Source organism: Dermochelys coriacea, chromosome 4, assembly GCF_009764565.3.
Source record: "Dermochelys coriacea isolate rDerCor1 chromosome 4, rDerCor1.pri.v4, whole genome shotgun sequence".
Taxonomy (NCBI): domain Eukaryota; kingdom Metazoa; phylum Chordata; order Testudines; family Dermochelyidae; genus Dermochelys; species Dermochelys coriacea.
Window position 1 is genome coordinate 86,898,852 of NC_050071.1, and position 22,061 is coordinate 86,920,912.

At 46.3% G+C, this 22,061-nt stretch overlaps 1 protein-coding gene across 2 annotated transcripts in view; it reads right to left on the reverse strand.

Annotated features, from left to right (window-relative positions):
• The window catches only part of PDGFRL (platelet derived growth factor receptor like), a 52,918-nt gene extending 33,224 nt beyond the window's left edge, over positions 1–19,694 (reverse strand). Inside the window, exons 1-2 of one of the 2 annotated variants that reach the window (XM_038399777.2) lie at positions 18,855–19,694; positions 2,442–2,736 (exon numbers count right to left, since the gene is read on the reverse strand). In XM_038399777.2, coding sequence (XP_038255705.1) covers positions 2,442–2,736; positions 18,855–18,909 — 350 coding nt within the window. In that variant the 5' untranslated portion in view covers positions 18,910–19,694. The remainder of the gene's footprint in view (positions 1–2,441; positions 2,737–18,854) is intronic. The other variant, XM_043513705.1, reaches the window with a different exon arrangement.
• Positions 19,695–22,061: the final 2,367 nt, after the last annotated feature.

A 22,061-nucleotide genomic window follows, 5' to 3' on the forward strand; every position in this document is an offset into this window, starting at 1 on the left:
AACAAAAAAGTGAGAGGCATGGGGAATTCCAAATTCAAGCTATGGTATAAAAGATGAACTCATTTAACACTCTTAAATGGAAATGTGAATTCAGGATTCCACTAGCTGAAAAATAAACACAGTGGTAGCAGACACTTTCTGGCAGAGGTAATTGCCACCGAAAGCCTATCTTGAATGAAAGGAAGTAAAATAAATTCTCATTTATGGGTTTAAATGGATGTTACTAAAGGTTAAATTCAGATCTCAAGAATGGATAGGAATCTGACAGCAGGAAAAAGATTAAAGAGGTCTTTAGAAAAAATGCTTTACCAGCAGGTGAATAAATACTGATTTAGCGTCTACTGTATCAAGGAAGCACCTAATCGCTACAAAATATAATTTATAAACCGTTTGAAAGATTATATTTAAATTAAATTAACATAACTAAAGACAAAGACTGCATAAAACTGTAGCTGCTAAAACTGTAACTGTAGCTGCATAAACAGATAAGAAGAATAAGCTTTATTCTTAACTCAAATGGAAAATATTTCATTTTTACGTTATGACTCCAATTCCACTTTCATTGAAGCCAATGGCTAAATTCCCACCGACTTCAATGGGACCAGGTGTGGGCCGTATATCTCTCCCTCGTTAAAGGTTTAGAAGACTAAGGAATGTAATGGACTTCCTCTGAAAGGTAAATGAAGCCCAAAAACCAGGTTTCTATCCATCTAGTTCTTATCTTTTTGGAAGCAAATGTCAGGTTTCAAAAGGAAGAACATAAAGAGAACAGAGGAGAGGAAAGAATGTGTCAGTGGGGAGAGGCATGGGAAAGGTATTAGTATTTAGTCTATAAAATATTTAGAAAAATCAAAATACATTTCAACTTAAGTTTTTTTTTTAAGTCCCTTGATTGGTTGGTTGGTTTAGGGCTTTGGGAAATGTACAATATTTCATTAACAATTTAACATGTTTGGAAACCAATAATTCTCACTTTAGTCATACCTGCATGTTCTGGTCAATTTAATTTAGTCACCTGACTCTTCAGAAATATTTTACAATTTTTCAGTCAACAATAGTTGTGTGATTCCCCCACACAGCTTCTCTCATTCTTCAGTGATGGGGCACCTTCGTAGCTGGTATAAACTGTGATAACACCACTGAAGTCAATTTACACCAGCTGAGGATCTACCCCATGGCATTAAGGGTCGGAGTTCTCTCCAATACAATCCAACTTCCACACTCTGTGGAGTAATGATTGTCTGTTACCCTTGACACATCCCAAACTTTACATATAAAAGTTGCCCACTAAAGTTTGTAATCTTACTGTGGGCTTACTCTTCATGTAAACAGGACCCTCAATATTTCTTTCCCAGATCAGAACTCTAACCTTCTATAGATCTACACTCCATACTCGTTTTTTGAAAATGCGGACAAATGGCCAAATCTAGGACAATCTCAAATTCTGCAGACTCTCCCCACCTACACCCATGAATTTTATCATTGATCCCCCAAACCTGTGTCCCACTCCTTCTCGGTCACCCATGTGTTGCATATTGTTACATATATTTCTGATTTAATTCAGACTTTAAACTAAACTAATACTTGTCACTCAACGAATCTCTCTCTCTAACATCTAATGTCACATGTGGCTACCCACTTCCATCTCTGCATATTATTCAACAATCATCACATTCCATATTAAAAATAAATAAATTAAATACATACAAACAAACAGCCATACGTACTATTGCCTAAAGCAAGCGCCCAAAGCAACCCCAAATGAACTAAAGATATTTTTGCTCTGCTACAATTCTACTCTTCCTTTTTTAGAAAATCATTTTAGTTAAGCTATTTTTTTTTCAGTCTTTTAGATAGGTTTCACTGAAGTATGTGTTGCTGACATGAATCAATAAATCCTTAGGGCCAAATTCTGCAGTCATTGTACACTCACTCAAAGTTCCCACTAAGACAACAGGAGTTTTGCCTAAATAAGGAGTAAGACTGCCGAATTTTGCCATATTAAAGCAGGTATTGGTAAATATATGGTCATGTAAGTAGGCAAGCATTAGCAACCAGCAGTGATAGAGCCAGACAGTGTGTGATGAGACCCTAAGTATGTTTCTCCATAAAACTCTGCTAATGCTTCTTGTGACTTCCAACATGCTTTTTTTGTTAATAGCAGCACTGGATATGGAAATTTAAAGTCACAGAAGGGAGAAGAATTCTACATAGACCCTAAAAATACTGCCTGCTTATGCAAATAATTATTTTCCAATACAGTAAATTGGTTTAATTACAGGAAAAAAATTTTCTACTCATGCCAGGTTCCTATCTTTATGATTATCAAAAAGATATATTCCTTTCAAGGTAAAATATCCTGACCATAAAACTTAATATAGAAAAAGTGTTTTAAACTGGAAATAAAGTTTCTAGCTTCTTTCAAATGAAAGGAAACTTACCTGAGCCTGGAGTCTTTAAAGGTGTCTAGGTATGAAGGATAACTCCACCCAATTTCATTCCCTTTACATCGTAGTTCTATGTTCTGCCCTGCAGGCAGACTCAAAGTGGCAGCAGGTTTCTGGAAGCGGCCTTTATCCATCACTTGGATCATTATGGATTGGGATTTTGTGGATGAGTCACTGGATTCTCTCTCCTTTAATTTAGGAGTTTGGGGCTTCATTTTTTTGTTGGCAGGTTTAATTTTGTTTTCCTCCTGGTTCTTTGGACGCTTACTCTTTGCAGGTTGTCCGGTAACTAATAAAAATATGAAGAAAAAAACCAATGTGTTAATGATGATTTTCAAAAAGCAAAAAATAATACAGTATAATTATCTTTGAAAGGTTTCTTCTCTGCCAGTGTCTATAATAACTACAATTTTTATGTAAAATTTGTTTTTCCTCCTGGAAGCTCACCTTGATCAGCCTTCACACAAGGAAGGCATAGAAAAATTGATTGGGGTCATAAATGTCCATATGAGTTTGGAATTCTAAGTATTAACCACCCAATGTCACATGTTCCAAAAAATACAGACTGCTCTTATGTTTACGAAAATCTGTCTCGTGTGTAAGACAGTTAATAGGAATAGACAAATAAATGAAAAATATCAGAACTCAATGTAACATGGGAACAAATACCTTTATCTCAATAATTTCAGTCAAAACTGTCAGTTCCATCATGCACTTTCAATTCACCACATGACTAACTAAGTCTTACATCTTAAACTATGTCGTCATATGTGGCCATCCACTCCTCCATTTCTGTATAATTTTGCAGACAATGTGTGTTAAAAGAAGGGGGCCACATAACAAATATCAGGAAGTTTACAGATCACTGCTGATTTTTCAGTGCATTTGTTAAATGGTGTGGGTTTCTTTATAGTGATAATACATTTGACATTTAGAAATCTCTAAGGCAAAAGCTAGATTTTTCAATAATAGCCATCAATTCTGGGTGCTCTACTGGAAATTCGTAGGGCTTGATCGAGAATCTAACACCTTCAGTTTATATTAACTTCAACTGGAGTTGTATGTGCTCAGACTTTCTAAAAATAAGGTGTCTCAAAATTAGTGGGCAGTTTTTAAAATGTTCACTTTCAAGAACATTTCTGGCCAGTAAATATTAATCTAATGAAACAAACAAAAACTTGAACCATAAGCAAAGTCAGTAGAAGTGCAGCAGCAAAGCCAGTCAGTGAAAAAAAAAAACCTGGTACTGCCTTTGCTATCTTCAAATCCTTCCAAAACTCCTCCTGCCACCGCACTTAAATGAAGTGGGGATAGATTATAAACCAACCAAAGCCATAACAATCACCAAAGAGGGGTACATGCCTTCCAGCTTCAATCTTGCAAAAATGGCACTACTCACACAAGTTATCCTGAAGTTATTCTGAAGGAACTCAAATGTGAAACTGTAGGACTACTAACTGTCATCTGTAACCTATCATTTAAATCAGCTTCTATATCAAATGACTGGAGGATAGCTAATGTGACGCCTATTTTTGAAGGGCTCCAGAGGTGACCCTAGCAACTACACTTCAGTACCGGGCAAACTGGTTGAAAACTATCGTAAGAACAAAATTGTCAGACACACAGATGAACATAATTTGTTGGGAAATAATAACACGGTTTTGTAAAGGGAAATAATGCCTCACCCAATCTACTAGAATTCTTTGAGGGGGTCAACAAGCATGCGGACTAAGGAGGTCCAGTGGATATAGTGTATTTCGATTTCAGAAAGCCTTGACAAGGTCCCTCACGAAAGGCTCTTAAAAAGCAAAATAAGCAGTTATGGGATAAGAGGGAAGGTTCTCTCATGGATTGGTAACTTATTAAAAGATAGGAAACAAAGGGAATAAATGGTCAGTTTTCAGAATGGAGAGGTGTAAATAGTGGTGTCCCCCAGGGATCTGTACAGGGCCCAGTGGCAGATGAAATTTAATGTTGACAAATGCAAAGTAATGCACATTGGAAAACATAATCCTAACTATACATATACAATGATGGGGTCTATTAGGCTGTTACCACTCAAGAAAGAGATCTTGGAGTCGTGGATAGTTCTCTGAATCATCCACTCAATGTTCAGCGGCAGTCAAAACAGCAACAGAATGTGGGAATTCATCAGAATGGGATAGATAATAAGACAGAAAATATGATATTGCCTCCATATATATCCATGGTACGCCCACACCTGAATACTGCGGTGCAGATGTGGTTGCCCCATCTCAAAAAAGATATATTGGAATTGAAAAAGAAAGAGCAACAAAAATTATTAGGGGTATAGAACAGCTTCCATATGAGGAGAGATTAATAAGACTGGGATTTTTCAGCTTGGAAAAGGGGTGGATATGATAGAGGTCTATAAAATCATGAGTGGAACAGAGAAAGTAAATAAAGAAGTGTTATTTACTCCTTCTCATAATACAAGAACAAGAGGTCACCAAATTAAATTAATAGGTAGCCGGTTTAAACAAACACAAAAAAGTATTTTTCATGCAACATACTGTCAACCTCTGAAACTCCTTGCCAGAGGGTGTTGTGAAGGCAGTACTACTATAACAGGGTTCAAAAGGGAGCTAGAGAGAGTCATGGAAGATAGCCATTGATGGACCTATAAGCCAGGATGGGCAGGAATGGTGTCCCCTGGCCTCTGTTTGCCAGAAGCTGGGATCAAGCATGGATCACTTGATGATAACCTGTCTGTTCATTCCCTTTGGGGCACCTGCCATTGGCCATCGTCAGAGGACAGGATACTGGGCTTTATGGACCTTTGGTCTGACCCAATATGGCTGTTCTTATGTTATTCTGTACATAAATGCTTGCAGGATTGGGCCTTAATTGAGCAACCATGATGATTTTATTGTCACTTCGTCAGTTTCTGAAGCTAACTTTTAGTGGCATGTTCAGTTTCGGTTCTGATCCTGCAAACACTGAATAAGGTACTCTCATGAACAAAGTCGCTCACATGTGGAAGTGTTCACGGAAGCGGCGTTTAGTTTGCATGCTTTTCAGTATGTGAACCATGTTTTACTTGTCTCAAGAATGATGCACTATTAATCCATTTTGCTTTCTGCTTAGATTTAACTTAGATTTAACCTCCCCTCTGCACTGATAAGAGTCTTTTTCGTCTGTCAATAACTAATGCGTGATAGTCACACTACTTGTACTGACATCGTGACATATACTGTGCCAACAGGAATCTTTTGGGAGAGGTGCTTCGTGATTAGAAATGAAGCCCCCAGCCTTCACGACTGTTGTGTCTAAGGTCTTATCAACATGGGGAGGCTAATTCCGGTTTACTATAGTTTGTTCTCATTAAATTGCCTTGTATCCACAGCCAGTACCACATACCCATTACAGTAGCCCTGAAATGCTGTACTTTGTGGGCCTCCATCAAGCTCCTGGCTTGATTGCCTTCTTTGGAGAGCTGCATATTCTGTCCCACCGGGAGAAGAGTCACCGGAATGCAGACATCTACAAACACTGTGGGCAAATGATGGCACTGAGCTGGTATCAATGCAGAGTCAAACCAAAAGGTGCTCAAGCAGAAGACAGGAGGACAAGGACAAGACCTCTGGTAATGCTCCCACTATTTGCCATACTCTTAGCACCTGGGACCACATTTTTGCATGTGATGCCACCACTGCACTCAAACAGCAAAGTGACCCTGGGATGCATAAACAGAGGACACTCAAGTAGGAGCAGAAGAGGTTGTTTTACCTCTGTATTTAGCACTAGTGCGGCTCGTGCTGAAATACTGTGTCCAGTTCTCTGTCCACAATTTAAGAAGGATGTTGATAAATTAGAGAGGGTTCAGAGAAGAGCCAGAAGAATGACTAAAGGATTTGAAAACACACCTCATAGTTATAAGCAAAACAGATTGAGCTCTGAATCTAACAAAGAAAAGGTTAAGGGGTGATTTGATTACAGTCTACAAGTATCTACATGGGGAACAAATCTTCACTCTAGCAGAGAAAGATATAATAAGATCCAATGGCAGGAAATTGAAGCTAGAAAAATTCAGACTGGAAATAAGGCATAATTTTTTTTAACAGTGAGGGTAATTAACCACTGAAACATAGTTAATGCATTGTTATGGATTCTCCATCACTGCCAATTTTCAGATCAAGAGTGGATGCTTCTCTAAAAGATATGCTCTTCGGACAATTTTGCAGAATGTCTATGGCCTGGGTTGTACAGGAGGTCAGACCTTCTGGCCTTGGAATCTATTAAATTATGTGGTGAACAGTTTTCCACAAAGCACCCTAGATACCATGGCAAGCACTCAACACACCACGTAGATCATGGAGTCAGTCCAGGAGGAGGCAGTGAAGATCATATGAATTGGCAGATTACACAAGAACCGTAAGCATACTGCCCGCCTGAAACTGTAGTAGTAGTAGTATGTGCTGTATTACAATACAACCATATATGGGGATTTAAACAACTTCCCCCGCCTCCACATACTATCTTAGGGTATGTCTACACTACGAAATTAGGTCAAATTTATAGAAGTCGGTTTTGTAGAAATCATTTTTATATAGTCGATTGTGTTCCCCCATACAAAATGCTCTAAGTGCATTAACTCGGCAGTGTGCTTCCACAGTACCAAGGCTAGCATCAACTTCTGGAGTGTTGCACTGTGGGTAGCTATCCCACAGTTCCCGCAGTCTCTGCCACCCATTGGAATTCTGGGTTGAGATCCCAATGCCTAATGGGGCAAAAACATTGTTGCGGGTGGTTCTGGGTACATGTCATCAGGCCCTCCCTCCCTCCGTGAAAGCAACGGCAGACAATCATTTCGCGCCTTTTTTTCCTGAGTTACCTGTGGAGACGCCATACCACGGTAAGCATGGAGCCCACTCAGCTCTCTGTCAGCCTAGATCTCCTGGGTGCTGGCAGATGTGGTACTGCATTGCTACACGGCAGCAACTCACTGCCTTGTGGCAGCAGACGGTGCAATAGGCCTGATAACCATCGTCATATCCGAGGTGCTCCTGGCCGCCCTGGTGAGGTTGATCAGGAGTGCCTGGGCAGACATGGGCGCAGGGACTGAAATAGGAGTGACTCGACCAGGTCATTCTCTTTATGCCGGCAGTCCTATTGCACCATCTTCTGCCGAGCAGCCAGGAGATGAAGATGGATAGTAGTCCTATTGCACCATCTTCTGCTGAGCAGGCAGGAGATGAAGACGGATAGTAGTCCTATTGAACCATCTTCTGCTGAGCAGGCAGGAGGTGAGGATGGCTAGCAGTCCTATTGCACCTTCTTCTGCCGAAGAGCCAGGAGATGAGGATGTCTAGCAGTCCTAGTGCACCGTCTGCTGCCAGCCAAAGATGTAAAAGATAGATGGAGTGGATCAAAACAAGAAATACACTAGATTTGTTTTGTATTCATTTGCTCCCCACTCCCTCTGTGAAATCAGCAGGCGACAATCATTTCAGTGAGGTCTGTCAGGGGCACCTTGAAAAGTTTAATGGAGATTCAGTCCTGCCTGAAATACCAGGGGGAGGGATAGCTCAGTGGGTTGAGCATTGGCCTGCTAAACCCAGGGTTTTAAGGTCAATCTTTGAGGGGACCATTCTGTGTGAGAGTTGTTTTTGTTTCTCCTTGATGTAAAGCCACCCCCTTTGTTGATTTTAATTCCCCGTAAGCCATGTAGTCAGTCACCCCTCCCTCCGTCAGAGCAACAGCAAACAATCCTTCCGCACCTTTTTTCTGTGCAGATGCCATACCACGGCAAGCATGGAGCCCGCTCAGATCACTTTGGCAATTAGGAGCACATTGAACACTGCACACATTATCCAGCAGTATATGCAGCACCAGAACCAGGCAAAGCGAAACCGGGCAAGTAGGCGACGTCAGCGCGGTGACGAGAGTAATGAAGACATGGACACAGACTTCTCTCAAAGCATGGGGCTCTGGCAATGTGGGCATCATGGTGCTAATTGGGGAGGTTCATGAGGTGGAAGGCTGATTCTGGGACTGGGAAACAAGCACAGACTGGTGGGACCACATAGTGTTGCAGGTCTGGGACGATTCCGAGTGGCTGCGAAACTTTTGCATGTGTAAGGGTACTTTCATGGAACTTTGTGACTTGCTTTCCCCTGCCCTGAGGTGCATGAATACCAAGATGAGAGCAGTCCTCAGAGTTGAGAGGTGAGTGGCAATAGCCCTGTGGAAGCTTGCAATGCCAGACAGCTACCGGTCAGTCAGGAATCAATTTGGACTGGGCAAATCTACTGTGGGGGCTGCTGTGATGCAAGTAGCCAATGCAACCAAAGATCTGCTGATGTGAAGGGTAGTGACCCTGGGAAATGTGCAGGTCATAGTGGATGGCTTTGCTGCAATGAGATTCCCTAACTGTGGTGAGGCCACTGATGGAACCCATATCCCTATCTTGGCACCAGAGCACCAAGCTGGCGAGTACATAAACCGCAAGGGGTACTTTTCCATAGTGCTGCAAGCACTGGTGGATCACAAGGGACGTTTCACCCACATCAATGGGGGATGGCCGGGAAATGTACATGATGCTTGCATCTTCAGGAACTCTGGTCTGTTTCAAAAGCTGCAGGAAGGGACTTTATTCCCAGACCAGAAAATAACCATTGGGGATGTTGAAATGCCTATAGTTATCCTTGGGGACCCAGCCTACCTTTTAAGAGCTCATGAAGCTGTATACAGGCACCCTGGACAGTAGTCAGAAGCTGTTCAACTACAGGCTGAGCAAGTGCAGAATGGTGGTAGAATGTGCATTTGGATGTTTAAAAGCACGCTGGCACAGTTTACTGATTCGGTTAGACCTCAACGAAACCAATATTCCCATTGTTATTACTGCTTGCTGTGCATTCCACATATGAGAGAGAGTAAGGGGGAAGACGTTTATGGTGGGGTGGGAGGTTGAGGCAAATCGCCTGGCCACTGGTTACACGCAGCCAGACACCAGAGCGGCTCGGTTAGAAGAGCACAGGAGGGTGCGGTGCACATCAAAGAAGCTTTGAAAACCAGTTTCATGACTGGCCAGACTACGGTGTGAAAGTTCTGTTTGTTTCTCCTTGATGAAACCCCCCACCCCCCCTTGGTTCACTCTACTTTCCTGTAAGCTAACCACCCTCCCCTCCTCCCTTCAATCACCGCTTGCAGAGGCAATAAAGTCATTGTTGCTTCACATTCATGCATTCTTTATTAATTCATCACACAAATAGGGGGATAACTGCCAAGGTAGCCCGGGAGGGGTGGTGGTGGAGGGAAGGACAAGGCCACACAGCACTTTAAAACTTATTGAATGCCAGCCTTCTGTTGCTTGGGCAATCCTCTGGGGTGGAGTGGCTGGGTGGCCAGAGACCCCCCGCACTGCATTCTTGGGCGTCTGGGTAAGGAGGCTATGGAACTTGGGGAGGAGGGTGTTTGGTTACACAGGGGCTGTAGCGGCAGTCTGTGTTCCTGCTGCCTTTCCTGCAGCTCAGCCATACGCTGGAGCATACGAGTTTGATCCTCCAGCAGCCTCAGCATTGCATCCTGCCTCCTCTCATCACGCTGCCGCCACCTATCAGCTTCAGCCCTCTCTTCAGCCCGCCACCTCTCCTCCCGGTCATTCTGTGCTTTCCTGAACTCTGACATTGTCTGCCTCCATGCATTCATCTGTGCTCTCAGTGTGGGAGGACAGCGTTAGGTCAGAGAACATTTCATCGCGAGTGCGTTTTTTTTCGTCTTCTGATATTCGCTAGCCTCTGAGAAGGAGAAGATCCTGTGATCCTTGAAACACATGCAGCTGGTGGAGAAAAAAAAAAAAAGAGGGACAGTGGTATTTAAAAAGAAATTTTATAGAACAATGGGTACACTCTTTCACGGTAAACCTTGCTGTTAACATTACATACATAGCACATATGCTTCCGTTACAAGGTTGCATTTTGCCTCCCACCACCCCGTGGCTAACCCCTCCCACCTCCCTGTGGCTAACAGCGGGGAACATTTCTGTTCAGCCACAGGCAAACAGCACAGCAGGAACGGGCACCTCTGAATGTCCCCTTAAGAAAAGCACCCTATTTCAACCAGGTGACCATGAATGATATCACCCTCCTGAGGATAACACAGAGACAAAGAACTGATGATGTTTGAATGCCAGCAAACATACACTGCAATGCTTTGTTCTGCGACTACCTGCTATTGGCCTGGCGTGGTAAAGTGTCCTACTATGGTGGACAGAATAAGGCTGCCCTCCCCAGAAACTTTTTGCAAAGGCTTTGGGAGTACATCCAGGAGAGCTTTAAGGAGTTGTCCCTAGAGGATTTCCGCTCCATCCCCAGACACGTTAACAGACTTTTCCAGTAGCTGTACTGGCTGTGAATGCGAGGGCAAATTAATCATTAAACATGTTTGCTTTTAAACCATGTATACTATTTAAAAAGGTACACTCACCAGAGGTCCCTTCTCCGCCTGGCGGGTCCGGGAGGCAGCCTTGGGTGGGTTTGGGGGGTACTGGCTCCAGGTCCAGGGTGAGAAACGGTTCCTGGCTGTCGGGAAAACTGGTTTCTCCGCTTGCTTGCTGTGAGCTATCTTCCTTGTTCCCCAAACTTGCTTCCATGTTGCCTCCCTCTCCATTGAAGGAGTCAAAGCACACAGTTGGGGTAATGCAGCTCATCACAGAAGCAGCATGTTTGGGGCTGTGACCTGGAGCGGCTGTTTGCCTCTTTGGTTTTCTGGTAGGCTTGCCTCAGGTCCTTAAGTTTCAAGCGGCACTGCTTCGGGTCCCTGTTACGGCCTCCGTCCTTCATGCTCTGGGAGATTTTGACAAATGTTTTGGCATTTCGAAAACTGGAACGGAGTTCTGATGGCACAGACTCCTCTCCCCATACAGCAATCAGATCCCGTACCTACCGTTCGGTCCATGCTGGAGCTCTTTTACGATTCTGGGACTCCATCATGGTCCCCTCTGCTGATGAGCTCTGCACTCACCTGCAGTTTGCCACACTGGCCAAACAGAAAATGAAATTCAGAAGTTCGCGGGCCTTTTCCTCTCTACCTGTTCAGTGCCTCTGAGTTGAGAGTGCTGTCCAGAGTGGTCACAATGGAGTACTCTGGGATAACTCCTGAAGGCCAATACCGTCTAATTGCGTCCACAGTACCCCAAATTCAACCTGGCAAGGCCGATTTCAGCACTAATCCCCTTGTCGGGGAGTAAAGAAAACGATTTTAAGAGCCCTTTAAGTCGAAAAAAAGGGCTTCATCATGTGGACAGGTGCAGGGTTAAATTGATTTAACGCTGCTAAATTCGACCTCAACTCCTAGTGTAGGCCAGGGCTTAGAGAGAGCTAGGAGCCACTCTCCAGCTGCATGGCTTTTATCACCCTCTTCTTCTTCCTCTTCTTCCACTCCCACCACCAAAATGCTATCTGCACTTGAAACTTAAAGCTATAGGAGGTTTCATTTCCCTGAAGTATCAAATCCCACAACTATCAGCCAAATGTGACACCCCCAATCCCTACTTCCCAAGCTGCTGGATGATTGCTCTCCCTCCCGCTGACCACAGCTCCCCTCATCCCCCTTCCATTCAAGATGTCAGTACCACAGGCGTTAAAAATAAATCAAATACATTGCATGGCAGGTATTTTTACTGTAGCTGCAGATACAGAAACTCATAGAAAATGGACTTTGGATCACAGTTTATACAGTGCATTAAATTATATAATAAATTGCCAAAATCAGACGACACAGACATTCAGAAAATGCATAAAGATTGCAAGGCAATCATAGCTATTTTCAATCATTCCCTCAGCCTTATTAACCTTTTGTGTTCAAACCAATTACTGCTAACGTTTATCTTGCAGTTTACTTTGGGCTAATCTACAGATGTTTAAAAGAGAATAAGGCAAAGACAGTACAATATTTTGGCAAGCATATTGGAAGACAATACAACCTTCTCAGGGCAGTCTAGATAGGCATTGTTTCCCTCCTACTCCTGCAGCAGCTAGGGGAGGAGGGGCACCATCCTGGTAAATAGCTGTGCTGCTATTTTCCTGATTTGCCCATTGCCCATTTGAGCAAGACCCCTCTGTATCTCACGGGGACTCAACCCAGAGTAACATCCTCCAGTGTAATAACAGCTTGCAGAGACAGACATGCAGTTACAGTACTAACATGCCCCTCACTCTCCTCCCCAAATACAGAAATTGCAACCAGATCATCATCTTTGACTGACATAGTCATACTTCAAAAGGTAAGCAGGATCAGTCTTGATCAGTGCTAGGATGGGAATTATCCAGGGAAGACTTATGTGTTGAAGTGGTGTCAGTGAAAACTAGAAGGCAATTCTGCATAGTCAGTGCTCTGCTCTGGTTCTGTGCAAGTGAAAGATAACATCTTATGAGATGTGACACTGTGGTCCTAGCCAAATTCCGCTGAAAAGTTTCAGCTACCCATGATGGTATTCACTGCGTCTTGAACCTATTGTGTAATGTTTCTGGGCTCTCTTAAACAGCTGCCAATTTCCTGTGTGTATATATGTTATACAGGACTTGTGTATATATATTAGTGATTGTGCAATTCACCACAGGAAATATATATATTTTGGAAAGCACTTTCAAATTCTGTGGATGAAAGGCTGTGTAGATGTTAAGGTTAAAAATTTATCAAAAAATACTGTAAGACAGTCCAAAAGATGTCCTGAGTGAAACAGTATCCCTTCAAAAAATCTTAGTTATATGTGAGCTGTTAAACAAGTAAATGATATCCTGATACTACATCTTGATGTAGTAAATATTGAATATACTTATTTATTATATACATTTTTTGAGAAACTTAAGGTATTCTAGTAGATATTTTCTGAACTGAAGAATTCTGCTTCCCTAGGTCTCTGATCTGTTTGGCTAACCTCTTGATGTATACATATAAATTGGATCACTACCAGTGGGAGTTGTACACAGTTTTGAACAGAAAATATACCCTGAAGTATTCATTCAATAGAAGCATGTTTTCACTCTTTCAATGGAAACAATGAAGTTTATGGAGGAGGTGGTATGATGGGATAACATGATTTTGGCAATTAATTGATCTTTAACTATTCGTGGTAAATAGGCCCAATGGCCTGTGATGGGATGTTAGATGGGGTGGGATCTGAGTTACTACAGAGAATTCTTTCCTGGGTATCTGGCTGGTGAATCTTGCCCACATGCTCAGGGTTCAGCTGAACGCCATATTTGGGGTCAGGAAGGAATTTTCCTCCAGGGCAGATTGGAAGAGGCCCTGGGGTTTTTTTGCCTTCCTTTGTAGCATGAGGCATGGGTCACTTGCTGGAGGATTCTCTGTACCCTGAAGTCTTTAAACCATGATTTGAGGACTTCCATAGCTCAGACATAGGTGAGAAGTTTATTGCAGGAGTGCGTGGGTGAGATTCTGTGGCCTGCATTGTGCAGGAGGCCAGACTAGATGATCATAATGGTCCCTTCTGACCTTAATAGCTATGAGTCTGAGTCCCCACATCCCCCACAGCATTGGTACAGGGGTCCTATGCAAGGAGGGCATAAATCAGAAAATGTCTCACCATCTCAAAATGAACCACATAATGGGAATGGCATTTTATTACTGTTGGTATGGAGACTAGTACTGGGACAACTACTTGTGCTTTTTCTGATTTCCTTAAGCACCTCTGATGCTGTAGCCCCCACATACAAGAACCTGAGAAGCAAAAGAAGACAAGAAAGAAGATTTACAGGAAAATAGTGACTGCATCCCAAGAAAGGGCCAGTTAGGCAGAAGGGTCAAGGGATAGTTTCCTAGAGCAATCACATAGACTTGGAAGGGAGCATACAGCCCTGAAAAGGGACATAATGCAACCTAGCCACAACCTAGTCATGTCCTGCAAGCTACAGAGAATATACCATACTTGGACCTCCCTTTCGCTCACAAAAAGTGCAGACCCTTCCCACTCCAATCAATCCCACTGGAGAAGCAGAACAATTTCTAACACCTCACCTACACATGTACGAGAGCACTCAACTCTCCAGGCATGCCACAGTTCCACTCCTCTTAAGCTTACACTATAACTTTTTTATTATTCAAGCAGTTTTGATACCTCAGGTTTCTTGTACAACTTGGCTGAAAAGTTTCATTGAGGAACAGCGCTCCCCTTAATTATATAACATCCTCCCCACAGTATCAATTCCCAAAAAAACCCACAGCACATACATTGTAGTAATTTCCTTGGTTACAATACATTCATTAGCCACAACACATCACTGACCTAACCATCCCTAAACAGTTGGAGCATTTTGCTCGCTCTGGCTGTTCTCAACATTCAGAAAGCTTCCCCACCTCTCCCTTCCACCCATCGGTCAGGCTCTCTCCGTTGCTGTCACAGATACTGTGCAAAATACAGCAACTACTTATACAAAGCACATAATGACAAGAAGGATTTAACCTTATCACAAAGAACCTCCACCTTCCCAGCAGTCTTCCAAATGCACTCTCCAGTCATCTTTCAGCTACAGCTCCATTCTCCTACCCAGATGTTCAATAAAAGACTTCAGGGAAGCAGAGGGCAAGCTAGATCTCCCAGAATGCTGGAAGGAATCATGACCCTATTAAATGTCCACAGTAGACTGGGGAGCAAAAATTCTTTTGCTCATTCCAGAAAACTGGCCTGAATATCTAAAGACTGACACCATGGACCTTCCCATACTACCCCATATTAATATTGGTGAACCTTCCACAGTGATCAACCAGGCAAAATACTCCTTCCTGATGACCAAGTCTTGGCCCTGCTGTGTGGGGCAAGGAATAGGTATGGAGGTTGCATCAGTAGCCTTTTTACAGTTTGGAAACCCCATCTGTGCAAAGACATCAACAACTTCCTGTGCATTGCCAAGCTTTACGACCCAGCACAACTGCACCCTCTGAATAGCATAGCAAACAGCCCCAACAGTTCATCTGCCAACACCAAATCAGTTAGCTAATGACCAGTAGCAATCCGGGTGGTGAACTGCCAGATGGTGATTACAACACACTTCTCCCTGCTAAGGAGAACTCTCATGTTGATGTTCTGCCACTGCAGCTCCAGTTCTGAATAGATCTCTAGGAAAATAGCCTTCCTCATCCTGAAGTTATGCTTTCTTGGCTAGTCACCCCAGTTTTGCATCACTATTCTGTCCCACCAATCAGTGCTAATTGACTGAGACCAGAAACAGCACTCCAAGTAAAGCTGTTTCAACAAGATGCCCTGCAGAAGTAACTGCTCAATTTCATCCTTTTCCTCCAGCAACACCTGTAGCCATATTGCTGCATCTACAGCCCCAGACCGAAGCCCACTCAACTGTTAATACATGTGCATCATTCTGCTCAAAGTAATAATGACTGTCATGATCACGGCAATCAGCGATGCGTCCTCCATGCTGCCTGACAACATTTTGAAAACGGCACTGGCAAAATACAGATTATTTATGGGTAGGGTTGCCAGGTGTCCAGTTTGAGACCAGAACACCCAGTCAAAAAGGGACCCTGGTGGCTCCGATCAGCACTGCTGAGCAGGCCGTTAAAAGTCGAGTTGGTGGTGCAGGCTCCCAGCCCAACTCTGCACTGCTCCCAGAAAGTGGCTGGCATGTCCCTCTGGCTCCTAGGCAGAGGGGCAGTCACGGCGGCTCCACACGCTGCCCCCTCCCCGAGCACCGGCTCTGCAGCTCCCATTGGCTGGGAACCGCCTGAGGTCAGCACTGCCTAGAACCTGTAACCCAAATCCCCTCCCGCAACCAAACTCCCTCCCAGAGCCCACCCCCCCCAACCTCCTGCCCGGAGCCCCCTCCCACACTCCAAACCTCTCAGCCCCAGCCCCATCCTGCACCCCAAATCCCTCATCCCTGGCCCCATCCCAAAGCCCACACCCCATCAGAGCCCGCACCCCCTCTCATACCCCAATCCTCTGCCCCAGCCCCATGAAAATGAGCAAGGATGCGGAAGAGTAGATGACAGAGAGGGGTGGGGAATGGGGTGAGCGGGGATAGGGCCTTGGAGAAGGGGCAGAGCCAGGATATTCGGCTTTCTGCAATTAGAAAGTTGGCAACCCTAATCATGGGTTGCCAGGAGAGTTGGATCCCAAGTCCCAGAATTCCTGTGGATTCCAGTAGGCAGCCCACAATTCATTGCAAGAAGAATCCTATAATGCATACAGCTGAGCAGTAGAACATGGTATGGGGTGTATATATAAATCATATAAAATCATGATTAGTGTGGAGAAAGTAAATAAGGAAATGTTATTTACTCCTCATAACACAAGTATTAGGAGCCACCAAATGAAATTAATAGGCAGCAGGTTTAAAACAAACAAAAGAAAGTATTTTTTCACACAACACACAGTCAACCTGTGGAACTCCTTGTCTGATGATGTTGTAAAGGCCAAGACCCTAACCGGATTAAAAAAGAACTAGATAAATTCATGGAGGATAGGTCCATCAATGGCTATTAGCCAAGATGGGCAGGGATGGTGTGCCTCTGTTTACCAGAAGCTGGAAATGGGCGACAAGAGATAGATTACTTGATGATTAACTGTTCTGTTCATTTCCTCTGGGGCACCTGGCATTGGCTACTGTCAGAAGGCAGGATGCTGGGATAGATTGACCTTTGGTCTGATCCAGTATGGCTGTTCTCATGGGATACCTGCCTAGGATGTTGCATGGTTAATTCAAAACAGCATAGGAGCTGCATGGACACAATGGGACACAAGGGAAGTACCTTAAGCCATCATAACAAAGTGTGAATGTGCTTTAGTTCGATATAGTTAATTCAGTATATTTAGAGTGGTCAAACAAATCCAAAACAATATGCCCATAGAGACAAGACCAGAATGACAGAGGCAGCATCAGTTTGGCCATTTACCTGACAGGGCTGGTTATGAATTTCCCTATTCCAGCTGCACGCTTAAAAAACAAAAACAAAAACAAAAAAACCCACCACAACCTGAAAAGGAAATTTGATTAAAATGAAGTTCATGTCCTTTCAAAAGGACGGTACATAAAAACTACATGAAGATACAAATTAATTGCAATTAATCTCTGTGGACAACAAATGGCCTAGTTCACCACAAGTTTTCAATGATTATATTGCAATTATTATTGTTCCATAGTAAGATGTTATTTTTGAAAAATAACTGAATACTTTACCTAGAATGCTGTTGCTCTTTAATACTAATATGGAAGTCAGCAAAACAACATTGAAAACTTTATTTTAATAACTTTGAAGATTGGGGCAGTATCCTAATATGCACCTATACAAAACAAATTAGTTTTCTGAATCCCTTTCATCTGAGCAGAGCCTGCGATCAGTAAAAATATCTTGCTAGCAACTTTTAAGATTTGCATCTTGTACCAGTGCTTTTTTGGTTTTCACTCACCACAGAAGTACTACGTAAAAAAAATAAAATAAAAAAATTCCTGTTCTCATACAAGGACTGAAATTCTGCGCTTAAAGGAAAAAAAAAAGCTTGGCATTTTTGCAAATACTTTTTATTTCCCAAAAAGATCTGCGCAGAAAGAAGCCATATTTCTGGTCAGTACCCACGAATGCATGAAAACCAAAGCCAGGTTGCTGGCAGCAGTGTGAAATAGCATAATCTGGTTTTCATCTAGGGCAGAGGAGAAGATGTGGTCTGGCAGCTGTGCAGGATGGGACACGGAGAGAACTGCACTCTTTAAACCCGACAACTAATTTCTACAGCGAACAGCTCCAGGATTCTTCCTCTCATTCCAAGTCCTTTCTGCGCTGCTGTGAGATGGAAATCAACTCCTTACTGGAGATGGGTGGGAATACCAAGTAACCCCACCTCCCACCTAAAAGTGGACACGTTTACATGAATTGCAAAGCCCTGGAAATAGTATGCCAGCTGTAGGAATTCAAGCAGATTGCAAATCCAGCCCTGTTTACACACCTCTTGATACGTCTGGGGGAGAGGGGAGGAAAGTGCAGCTGATCTATGGAAAGTGAGGGAGACAAATGTTCCGTAGGCAGGGTGAGGGCTGCCTGCTCTGTGCAGTATGAGAAGAGAGGAAGGGAGCCCCTGAGAAGCGGGGGAGGAGCGGTGGGGGCAATAAGGAGGGAGGAGAAGAAAAGTGAGGAAAGGGCTGAAGGGAGCATGTCGGCAGGACTGTGGGACAAGCGGTTTGTACAGCACCGTGCACTATGCCCCCTGCCATGCAAACGGCCGCTGTGTCCGCTAACCAGGGGGAGTCACCGGGAGGCAGGCGAGGTCAGCAGGGGGCCAGGGGCAGTGGTGGCGGGACGAGCCCAGGGGAGCTCCCGAGGGCAATGGAGCTGGGGCCGCAGCGAGACACAGAAGCTCGCTGGGCCACGGGAACGACGGGGAGGGAGCCCAGTGCCCCCAGCCCGCGGACTCACCATTTTGCAGCGTTTCGTGCAGCAGCAGGAGGCTCAGCAGGACCCAGAGCCTCATGTCGGAGCAGCCGCGGGCGAGCCGAATTGCGGGGGCTCTGGAAAGTCCGGGCTCCAGTGCAGGGAGGGGGAGCTAGCGCCGGAGGAGGAGCTCGCCGGAGCCCGCCGTCCCTGCACTAGGCGAGCTCTCCAGCCTGAGCGCGCGGGGAAGGGCTGCTAGGGCCCCTGGGCAGCTGCGGAGCAGGGCGGTTCGGCACGCACGTGAGAGCCCGGCGGGGGGCGGGGCAGGTCCGGTCCCCGATCACAGCCAGCGCCGGCGAAACCTGCTGTGCGAGCAGCGCGCACCTGGGCTGCCCCGGCCTGCAGCACGTGCAGTGACCCTGGGGCGCAGCGGTCTCAGCAGAGGGAGAATAAAACAGGGAGGCGTCGATCCCCCAACGCCCCTGGAAGCCTCCCGGGCGCCGACCTTGGCAAACACGGACTGGTGCCGGCTAGCGGCGGCGTGGGCCACACCGTTCCCTTGAACGTGCGCCCGTGTCCCCGGCCGCCTCTTCCCGTCCATGCAAGGCGGGCCCAGAAACTCAGCCAACACCTGGTCCCGCGGGCGAGGACGATTCCGTCCAGCCCCCTTACGCGTCCTCTCTGCGCTGCGGGACCTCGCCTGGGTCCGGTCACGCCGCCGGGGTGACTCGCCGTTGTGGGGCAGGTGGCCCAGCCTCAGGCACGAAGGCGTCGGTGAGAGAAGAGAGCGGGTGGCGGGAAGGCTCCTGAGGCACGAACGCTCCCTCGGGGTGGAACAGCGGAGTGCGCAAGTGGTTCAGCAGCACGTTCTGGGTTGCCATGACCACCTTTCCGGCGGCGGAAAACCAACGATACCATTGGCCCCCGCCCCCGCCCCTTCTCCGGGGCCCCGCCTCCACTCACGCCATCCCTCACTTGCCAGGGTTGCCAGCTTTCCTCCCATTGCAGGCAACCAAACGCTCTGGTCCCCTCCCCCCCCCCCCCTTCCAGGAGGCTCCGCCCCCACCTCACTACATTCCCCTTCGGGGGGGGGGGCTCGCTCTCCCGCACCCTCACTCACTTTCACTTGGCTGGGGGTGTAGGCTGTGGGGCTGGGGATGAGTGGTTTGGGGCGTAGGAGGGGGCTCCAGGTGGGACAGAAGGATTGGGAGTGTGGGTTGAGGCAGGGGGGTGAGGTGCAGGAGAGGGTATGGGCTCTAGGCTGGGGGTGCAGGGCCAGGGATGAGGGGTTCAGGGCTTGGGAGGGGGGCTGGTGCAGGGGGGGTGTGGGCTCTGTGGTGAGGCCAGGGATGAAGGGTTTGGGGGGGGGCAGGAGAGGACTCCAGGGTTGGGGGAGGGGCTTGGGGCTCAGGCTTACCTGGGGCGGCTCCCAGGCAGCAGGGCTAAGGCAGGTTCCCTGCCTGTCCTGGCACTGCGCCCCAGAAGCGCCCATCAGGTCCAGCTTCTTCTCCACGCACTGCTCTCATCCGCAGGCACTGCCCCCCCCTCCAGCTCCTATTGGCTGCAGTTTCTGGCCAATGAGAATACGGAGCCAGTGCTGCTGGGGTGCAGTGCCAGTGCCAGTGCCAGTGCCAGGACAGGACAGGCAGGGACTCGCCTGCCTTAGCCGCGCAGCACCGCCGACTGGATTTTTAACAGCGGTGCTCACTGGAGCTGCCGGGGTCCTTTTTCAACCCGGCGTTCCAGTCGAAAACCAGACCCCTGGCAACCCTATCACTCGCTCATTTTCATCAGGCTGAGGCAGGGGGTTGGAGTGCAGGTGGGGGTATGGACTCTGGCCTGGGAGTGCAGGCTCTGGGGTGAGGCTGGGGATGAGGGGTTTGGGGTGCAGGAGGGAGCTCTAGATGGGGGGGGTGGGGTCAAGGGATTTGGAGTGTGGGAGGGGGCTGTGAGTTGAGATGCAGGAGGGGGCATGATCTCTGGGCTGGGGGTGCAGGCTCTGGGGTGAGGCTGCGGGGTTCAGGCTGTGGGAGGGGGCTCTGGGCTGGGGGTTAGGGTGCAGAGAGGTGAGGGCTTCAGATGGGGTGCAAGCTCTGGGCTGGGGCCAGGGACAGGGCTTTGGGGTGCAGGAGGGGGGGTCTGGGCTGGGGGGAGGCTGAGTTCAGAGTGTGGGAGGGAGCTCCGGACTGGGGCAGGGAGTTCTGGTGCAGGAGGGGATGCAGGCTCTGGGGTGGGTCCAGGGATGAGGGGTTTGGGGTGCAGGAGGTGTGGGGTGTGGGAGGGAGTTCGGGTGCAGGATGGGGTTCTGAACTGGGGTAGGGGATTGGGTCATGGAAGGGGGTTCAGGGTGTGAGCTCCAGGTGGCACTGACTTCAGGCAGCCCCAGCATTTCCCAGGGATGAAGGAAGTCCACACGGCTCCTGGGAAGCAGTGGCATGTCCCTCCGGCGGGCGGCCAGGGGGCTCCACGCACTGCCCCCACCCGCAGGTGCTGCCCCCGCCGCTCCCATTGGCTGTGGTTCCCTAAAGATGTCATGGCACACCCTTGGGAGCCACATAACTGTCTGTAAGGGCAGATTTTCCCTGTGTTACCTATAGCTTGATTAAGCAGTAACATACTACTCAATATGATAGAGATGGAAAACAGAAGGCACCTGTTACCTTATATTATAAAGAAAGCTTTAAAAAAGCCAGTGGAAAGCACAGTAATTTAGATTGTAGTGTATTGAGGAAGTCAGCGAGAGACATGTTTTCTTTAAGCCAAGGTCTTGTCTGAAAAGTAACTACAAAATGGCATATTATAGTTCCATGTTCATAAGTACAAAAAATTGTTTTGCTTTGGTTTGTTTCTAACAGCCCTATAAATATGTAGAAACTGAAAGTCATACTAGGTTCTTTCTTTCTTGCAAATCACCACTAGTAAAAAAGGATCTGCAGACCAAATTAGTCTCTTGGTGACACCTGTAGAACCCCTTTATCTTGAAACTGTGTTATCAATAACACCTGCCTACGGCTTCCAGTTGTTTTGCACTGGCGTAACTGATTTGCTCCAACCCCTCAGACAGAGACAAACACCTACAAGATCTCTATCATGCATTCTTACAACTACAATACCCACCTGCTGAAGTGAAGAAACCGATTGACCGAGCCAGAAGAGTACCCAGAAGTCGCCTACTACAGGACAGGCCCAACAAAGAAAATAACAGAACGCCACTAGCCATCACCTTCAGCCCCCAACTAAAATCTCTCCAAC